This window comes from Rattus rattus, chromosome 5 (assembly GCF_011064425.1).
Source record: "Rattus rattus isolate New Zealand chromosome 5, Rrattus_CSIRO_v1, whole genome shotgun sequence".
Lineage (NCBI taxonomy): Eukaryota > Metazoa > Chordata > Mammalia > Rodentia > Muridae > Rattus > Rattus rattus.
In genome coordinates, this window is record NC_046158.1 from 122,394,338 (window position 1) to 122,403,260 (window position 8,923).

The following is an 8,923-nucleotide window of genomic DNA, read 5'->3' on the forward strand; positions in this document are numbered from 1 at the left end:
AAAAATTACTGTGGAGCCCTAAGAATTCTTGTATGTTATGTGTTACATGTTCATGTATGTACTGTAAGGGTGCTTGTGAATTGATTAAGTGTGCACATGTGAAGGATAACACCAGGATCTTCCTTGATTTTGTTCCACATAATTTTTACGACAGAGTCTCTTACAGAAGCTGGAGCTCACTGGTGTTGCTAGGCTCAGCGAGCACCTTTCCGATTTGATCCATCTCCCCAGCCCCCAGTAAGAGTTCTGATTAATTTTGTAAACAAAATACAAAGAGCAGCTCACAGAGCCAGGACAGTATCATACATTGTGTGCTGGTGGGAAACCCCCCTGTATGTTTTGGAAATACTAACAGAGTCTATTTCCACTCATGGTTTCAGGTCTCACTCTGTCATGTCAAGGAGGTTACAGATGAGCAGCTCGGTGAATGGCTGTAGAGCCTACAGCTAGTAACGCACTTCCAGCACCTGGGTCTCAGCTCCTAAAAGGTCCACAGCCTCCCGAAATAGTGCCACCAGCTGGAGAAGAAGTATACAAAACACAAGCCTATGGGGATGTTTCTAATGGATGTTCTAAGGCATAGCAGGCATGCCCATTACACAGTGGAAGCAAAGGCTTAAAAGGCCAAGAGCAACTCAGCATTATAAAATGTTTGTTTTGTTTTGTCTTTTAACTTATGACACCTCCACAACTGTCTCGGTGATTTACAGCTATCTCTAGAACACACCTGGAAGGGGAAAATCACAATTTAAGAAAAGGAAACTGAGTTTTACAAAGCACAAATGACATGGCAGGTCACACAGTCAGCCGACTAAACAACTCTGGTCTTGGTCACACGACTCTGCTGCCCCTCATCCTGTCTCTTTCTTCACTATGGTGACAGTGCTCTCTTCCACCAAAGCAGCCATCACTTTCCAGTACCTAACCTTCAAGCCTACACTAAAACGCCCATAACTGACCTCAGCTCCATCCCCCATCAGCACCCCACTATACATCTCCCTGTCCCCCAGCCAGCTCCCTGCCCAGCACTCACTTGGACTAAACACTCCTCTGCCTAGTAAAGCCCTAAACCTTCAGTTATCTTTGATTCTCAGCCTTTTTGTGCACTGACTGGTCTTCATGATTTCTCACACAACAATAAAAATGAGGATATAAAAAATGCATATGTAAGCAGAGAAGGAACAAACTGTATGCAAGCACATCAAAACTTTGCAAGTAGTCATCTCTGATTCATGAAATTTAGAGGGATTTACAACTCAAGTTCCTGTGGTACACTTTTACAGATGACACATCTGTTTTAGTTTGGTTTCTATTACTGTGATAAAAGACCACGACCAAAAGCAACCTCAGGGAGGAAAAGATTGATTTCATCTTACAAGTCCCAGCTCACTCCATTACAGAGGAAAATCACAGTAGGATCTCAAGGCAGGAAGCTGGAGGCAGGAACTGAAGCAGAGGCCATGGGGGGGGGGGGTGCGCTACCGACTGACTTGCTCTCCACAATTCACTCACCTTCTTATATAACCCAGGCCTATCTCCCCAGGGCTAGCACCACCCAGTGGGCCAAGCCCTTCCTTATCAATCATTAATCAAGAAAAATGTCCCATAGCTTTGCTTACAGGCCAAGCTGACACCAATGAAGCGCTTAAAACAGCTGAGTAGTGAACTTTTTTAAAGATATATTTATTTATTATATATAAGGACACTATAGCTGTCTTCAGACACACCAGAAGAGGGACTCAGATCCCATTACAAATAGTTGTGAGCAACCATGTGATTGCTGGGATTTGAACTCAGGACCTCTGGAAAAGCAGTCAGTGCTCTTAACTGCTGAGCCATCTCTCCTAAAGTTTAGTTGGCCACTGACAACACAGAACTCTGGACTTAAAAGAAAAGCCTTAACAACCAACACTCTGCCTTCTGCCTCTCAACAAATTCTCAAAACTACGTTACAATCCTGTCACACTAAACTCCTCCCCATGCCCTCCCTTCAGCAAAGTCTCTGTGCAATGGAAGGACTTTAAGCAAGGTATGAAGACTGTTAGGAAGTTTAAATAAAATAAACAGGCTTAAATCCCAATGTCCAGTGTGGCCCTCAACAGAAGAATGGGCTTGCAATATCAGCTCCCAAAGAGTATCCTCAAGTACTTAGCAGTTACCAAGCAATATTCCTGAAGCCCTCAACTCAAACTTGAACTTACTTGAGACCCCAGCAACGTCTCCCCAAGACCCAGAGTCTCACAGAAACTCCATCTGAACTGTAAAAGGACAATGTCACTATTGTGGGATCTCTGTGCCTCTACAACCAGCAGACCAGTAAGTCCCTAAGGCCCAAGACTCTGTCATCTGACAGCCCTCAGACAAGTATCCATACAGGGCTCTGAAGGGAAGCAGAGCTAGCTCAGCCCAGCACTGTCATCTGAGAGGCCATAGTCTCCTCTCCATACAATGCAGGCAAAAGGCTCATAATATTTGCCTGGCATGCGCAAAGACCCGGGTTTGCATCCCAACACCTCATCAAACAAGGCATGGAAGCATAAGTCTACAATAAAGCACTCAGACAACAGAAGCAGGAGGATATGAAGTTTACAATCATCTGGGATAAAAGGGATCCTGTCAAGACAGACAGAAAGACAGAAAGTGAGACAGACAAACTAAGTGACTGACTAAAAAGCTGGGTCAGTCATTATCAATTGGTGTAAGGAAGAAAGGAGGCTGCCAAGGTAGAGATAAGAGACTCACTCACATGGAGTCTGGCAGGAACCAGTGTCTGGACAGGTTCCTTCCCATCTACCAAGTAGGACACACTACTCACCCACCGGCCCAGGCTGACCAGGAACTGCCTTTCTTCGGATCTTACCTTGATCTTAAAAGGGAAAGACTTGGCTGGACCCTAAAGGAATTGGTCCCAGTCAAGAGTCAGTGGCACTTTTTCCTTCTCTTTTGAACTGAGTGGCAGGAGGATAAACTGTACCTGTGATGCAAATCAGGAAAGCTAGGCTCTGCAGAGAAGTGGCAGCATAGGCTGATCTGCCTTAGGGAGCACAGCAAGTTACAGGAAACAGCCACAAATCAGGCATATGTCCAGCACTTGGCAAATATTTCTTTTTACACTTTAAGTTACAATAATTAAATTATAATAATAATGACAAAAAGGACAAGGAAGTGGAAAAGAGGAAGGAGGAGAAATTTGTGGTGGTATACTACTATGGACGCAACCCAGGTCCTTGGCCATGCTAAACAAATGCTCACCTATGAGCCACACCATCAGCCCTACCACAACGCATCTTTATGGAGACCCTGCTATGCTAGGCACCAAGTAATGGGGCCATCTTCTTGTCTCCATCACTAGATCCCCAAACTGTATCTGCTACACTCCCAGCTACAATTCATCAGTCTACCTGAGATCAACATACTCATCAAATACAAGCATTTGAGTGAAATAATACAATAATGTTGAATAGAAAATAGTAAATTGTATATAATGTGTATAATTACTTCAAGAGTCCTTTTACTAATCTATAGACCAACAATTTAAAATTTATTTCTCCCTGTGAACCAGTTAACATTGAGAGGAAAAAGCCCAGATTTGCAAGATAAAGTATCTACAATTATGTAGCAGATATAAAAACTGATACTTAGGACAATTAAGGTTTATGCTCGAATTTATACTAAATGCAACCAAAGGTTTAACTCCAGACTTTCTGCCCTGAGGCTCTGACTCTCCTAAAGTGTCAAAGGCCCTGAAGGGCCATCAATGTTTTCAAGAAAAATCAGTCATCCCAGCTATTTGGGAACAGGTAAGAAAGATGGAAAGTCCAAAGCCTACACTGACTACACAGGGAGTTCAAACCAGCCAGGGCAACCTGCTCAAAATAAAGTGTGGAAACCTGCCACAAAATTAAAAAATATTAAGAGGCCTGGGGATGTAGCTCAATGATAGAATTATTTGTTCAGATGTGTGAGGCCCTGGTTCAATGCCTAGTACTACCAAAAAAAAAAAAAAAAAAAATAGGGAAAGAACTAGGAAGGGAAATTAACCAGAAATGGGGGAAGTTACTAAATTATCTTGTCCCTTATTTGACTCTCTTATATTTTGGGGTGCTGGTGGGGAGGTGTTGGTATTTTGATACAGAATCTAACTCTTACAGCCTAGGCTAAACTCATACTGGTGATCCTTCTGATCAACTTCCAGAGTGCTGGAATTACAAGTATGAGCTACCATGCCCAGTTTGTCATTTTTTTCAAACAAAAAGGAAAATAAAAGAACCTATAAGATTACAGACAAAGGTGAAACCAACAGAGAAGTCATTAAGCAAAAGGGATATAATATATAAAATAATATTACTCTGCCCATAATAATTATGAGCAAAACTGTGTGTCTACAAATGACTTATTCCTTTTTTAAAGTATAGCCCTTCCTTTGGACAAGTCAGCTATGTGCTACAGTCAATTCATGTGCATCTGGCATTCAGATGCTAAAGCCTTTCCAAAACATGGTTGTAAGTCAGGAAGGCAAAACCTTCCTAAATGGGTTTATCATCCTTATCAAACAGGCCCAAGGAATTTGCACCTTGCACCATGTGACGACACAGCAAAAGTGCCTTCCTCAAACACCCTTTGACCAGTACCTTGATCTTGGACTTGTCAGCATCCAGAACCATAAGGAATAAATATCTGTTGTTTTCAAGGCACCCAGGTAGATGATATTTTGTTATGACTCACTTAACGGACTAAGGCATTGCCTCCCAATCTGCAAAAATAGCATAAAAATATGCCTCTACTACTAAAAGTTGTACAAGGATTTGGTGTGTCTACCAGAGAGATAGACAGATAGCATACTCATAAAATGTCCCACCTGAGCTACAGTGTGAATTCAAGGTCAGAGTAGACAACCTAGTCAAAACAAATAGGGGAGCTGTCTCAAAATATAAAGACAACTCAGGCTCTAGCTCAGTGGTATAGCACCTGCACTGTGTACACAATCCCTGAGTTCAATACCTAATGCAGCCAAAGAAAAAGACAAGATAGAAAATAGAGACTGGACAAGTCAGATACTGAATCAGGATCATTGCCTTTGGAAATGAGAACCCCTAACATACAAACCACCAGGCAGTAAAAATGAACATCGTATCATGGCTGGGATCAAGTTCACTCAGGGAAGACAGAGGGTTGAGAAGGCTCAGGACTCAGACAAACTCACATTGGCCCCTCTTCTTCACACCCTCACTTCATTCTTAGTGTCCTTTTGCCTTTGGTGGCCTAGCCTGAAGATAGATAGATAGATAGATAGATAGATAGATAGATAGATAGATAGATAGATAGATAGGATTGATTGAAAGGACAGATAAATATAGATGACAGGTGGATAGATAACTGATAGATCACAGATAGATGATGATAGAAGAGATAGATGATAAATGATTGATAGATTATAGACAGATGGATTAGATAAATAGATTAGCTAGATGATAGAGATAGCAGTTTCCTTCGATTGTCTTCAACAATCACCCAAAATTCTTCCCAGCCAGAGACAATAGTTCTAAGTTGTAGCTTTTAAAAATCACATAACCAAGTTTTCAATCATTAATTGTACAATTATACATGAATGTGACGATTCAAATAGTAAAAGGAAAAAAACACACTGCCTCCTTGCCATCATCTTCCTGCACAGAGGCGCCCTGTCAGGTGTTTATAACTGCTCTAAACAGGCAGAGCAGGCACCTCTCACACACATGCCCAGGCTCCTCTCACACACACGCCCATACACTCTAGCCTACTCTATGTGTGCATATCTCTATCTTGCTTTCGTCCATCTCCTAACTTGCAGTTGTTTCATTTACAGTGAACCCACAGTTTTTCCATGCCACATAGAATGACTTCACAGTTTTAAAATCTCCAGTGTTTCTATATTCTGTTCACTTATGATCTTTTTTATAGATGTTGTTACAGCAAAGCAATACCATCCTTATAAACACATCTTAGTGGATAAAAATCGGATGCATATATTAAATTTTGACAGATGAAGTTCCCAGAGCAGGGGTTAAAAACAGTTACTTCCAAACACCATACCTTGCAGGGCTTATGAATTAGGTGAAACACTTTAGATTACCATTAGTGTCTCTCCAGTTCACTACCAGTTACTGGATCATTGGCTCCAGAAACTACTCTTAGGAAAGTTACCAGTATCCTCATCTCTTTGACCAAGAACTGCCTTCATTTTACTAACATTTGATACCAACGGCCACTACAGCCTACAGGGGACTCTTGTTCCTGCCAGGACAATGTGTTGCACTGGCTTATTTCCAGGATAGCAAGCCCTTCTTCTACTTGGAATCCTAAGGAGAGACATATCCCACCATCCAATCTCTGACTGCCAATTCTCCTCTATAGATTTCCACAAGATAATCCTGGAAGCATCAAGACTTAACCCCCCCCCCCCCGCCCCGCCTGCCTGGAATGGAAACTCGATGTTCTTTTCCCCACACACTTAAAGATCAAGTTAAACAAGCATGCAGCACTCACTGTCTAAACACCGAGTTGGTAACCCATACTTGCTGCACTTCATGCATGTTGGAATGGCTAAGAAAACGCTCTCAACATCCTTATCTGCTCTCCCTAAATCCTTCCCACTCTCTGACCACTTAAGCTAATGACTCTCAGAGTATCCTGATTCCTTCCCCTGCCCATGCAACAAGTCACCAAACTTTACCAAGATACCAAGGACTTGTCTTGGTGTATCTACCCCACCTTCCTATTTCCACCCCTGGTCCAGATCACTGCTTTCTTACCTTTTTTCCCAATCCTGATGTCACCAGCATTACTCTTTGGGCATAGATCTTATCTGTCTGCCTACTCAAATCATATGGCTTCTGTAATTGTTTCTTGCCTCCGTGGGCCTTACTGACAACACGCGGAACTCCCAGCACCCCATCCAGAAAGTCCACATTGATGAATCTCATCATCCTTCCCTCTTTAGACAAGAGGCTCCTAAAAGACGCTTACATTTACCCACATTTAATAAGTGTTTCCTAAAGTTATCTGATACTATTTTCTAGCATGTGTCCATATTGTTCTGAAAAAAAGAATTCTTTATAATGTAAATCTTTAAAAAAGGAAAACAAATCATTTAAAAGACTTTGGGGGTCTATTTATCCTGTATGACTGGGAGTGTGAAGAAACAAATATTTTTCTGAGACACACACACACACACACACACACACACACACACACACACACAGTCAAACTCCCTAAAAAGTTTTAGAGGTAACTTGAAAATCACACACGCAAAACTCACTAACTTCAAAAGCCCTAGTGTTCAATGGACCCACACCAGCATGATAACAGTTCTACTCGAAGATAAAAAAAAAAAAAAATAGATTCAGCAGAGTTCAATAAAATCTTTTGGTTTTATGACCTTCTGCTGTCCTGACTGGCTGTCAGAACCAACAAACACTGACCTCCAGAAATTGACAGTATGACTCAGGGAGAACAGCCATATGGTAAGTCAATTGTCCCAAGAACTGAAACAGCAATAAATACAAACGGCTTTATGTGCCCTGTGCCCGTCAACTTGGAGGGCATTCACTTATATGTACCTCATTCTCAAAAGTTAACTTTCTCAAAGCTTCTTTCTAAACTGACGAAGAAGTCACTGGAAATGGGTCTTCAGTCAGTGAAGAGGAGAGTCACGCTAGGCAAGGCACTACTTTGTAGGAAAATAGAAGAGATGACACACTAAATGTGTTCTCACTCCTCGGTGCCCCCTTAACATTAGCATTAGTCAAAACAGGTGCCTGTGACTCTCCTTCAAAGGAGTCAAAACTTTGTGGTGAAGTTTCCTCATCCCCCATGGAAACCTTAACTTATGAACTGCTAACTTACTGTTTAGACATTGGGTCCGTGTTCGAGGACCTTTTCTCCCGATTAAAAGGTAACATGATTAATAGACTTCTGAGTTGGCACAAATGAGTGTGTGTCTGACAGTTCGGGGAACCCCTCACACTTCCATGATACCCCCCAAGTATTTCACTTCACGAACGTGCTCCCTTGGTGTATTTTTAAAGGGTGAACGAGCAAGCTTCGCGTTCTGGGATAGGAACTGGACATGGAAATCGCCCCGGCCTCGCGAACACTTTCCTCAGAGTCCCCTTCAACGAGGGAGACCTTTGCCCCTCAGGACGACCAAGGCTACTGGCACTGCCAGGTGGGTCGGGGGTTTGTCCCTTTTAAATCCAGATTGGCCTATGAGCGGAGCTGCCCGGGGTTGGGGTGTGGCGAGGGTGGGGGGCGGGAGGCCCCACTCACCTGCGATTCATGGGCCGGACTCTCACGGCCACCTTGACCGATGCCATAGCTCATCACGGCCCGGCCCTCGGGGCTTTCACCAGGCCTGCGCCCCGCGGCCGCCGGCCACTCCAGCGACTGTGCCCGCGCCCCCGCCCACTTCCCTCTCACCCGCCCCTCGGCAGGGGCCGACCTGGAGTTGCTAGGCGGCCACACCTGCCAGGCCACTGAGCATGCCCAGAGCCGCTCCGGCCCGCGTGATCCGCGCACCGGGGTTTGGCAGCTGCCTACGACGCGAAGGGGCGGGGCCCGGAAGTCTGGGCACCGCCTCTTTGGTGGCCACGCCCCAGCGCAGCCCTGCCTTGAAGTCAATGGCAACCAGCTGTGCGCACTAACCGGGAAAGCCAAACCCAGTCAGTCCCAGGAAGAGTACTGCATTTAGAACATTCGCAAGGAATCCGAGGAATGGAGTACCAAAAACGAGCTTTGCAACCATTAACACATGGATCTGGCTTTATACAGCCCGTGCTACTCAACTCATCTGTCTTGTTGAGGAGCAAAGGGTCATGGAGAACTCTGAGGGACTTCTCGGTTTCTTCAAAGAGTTCTAAGTTTGTGTTCTGAATCACACAATTTA

The 8,923-nt window shown here is 43.8% G+C and overlaps 1 protein-coding gene across 2 annotated transcripts in view; it reads right to left on the reverse strand.

The window, feature by feature from the left end:
• Kif16b (kinesin family member 16B) overlaps positions 1-8,464 on the reverse strand; it is a 290,355-nt gene extending 281,891 nt beyond the window's left edge. The window contains exon 1 of one of the 2 annotated variants that reach the window (XM_032904316.1): positions 8,308-8,464. In XM_032904316.1, coding sequence (XP_032760207.1) covers positions 8,308-8,354 — 47 coding nt within the window. In that variant the 5' untranslated portion in view covers positions 8,355-8,464. The remainder of the gene's footprint in view (positions 1-8,307) is intronic. The other variant, XM_032904314.1, reaches the window with a different exon arrangement.
• Between the last annotated feature and the right edge of the window lie 459 nt (positions 8,465-8,923).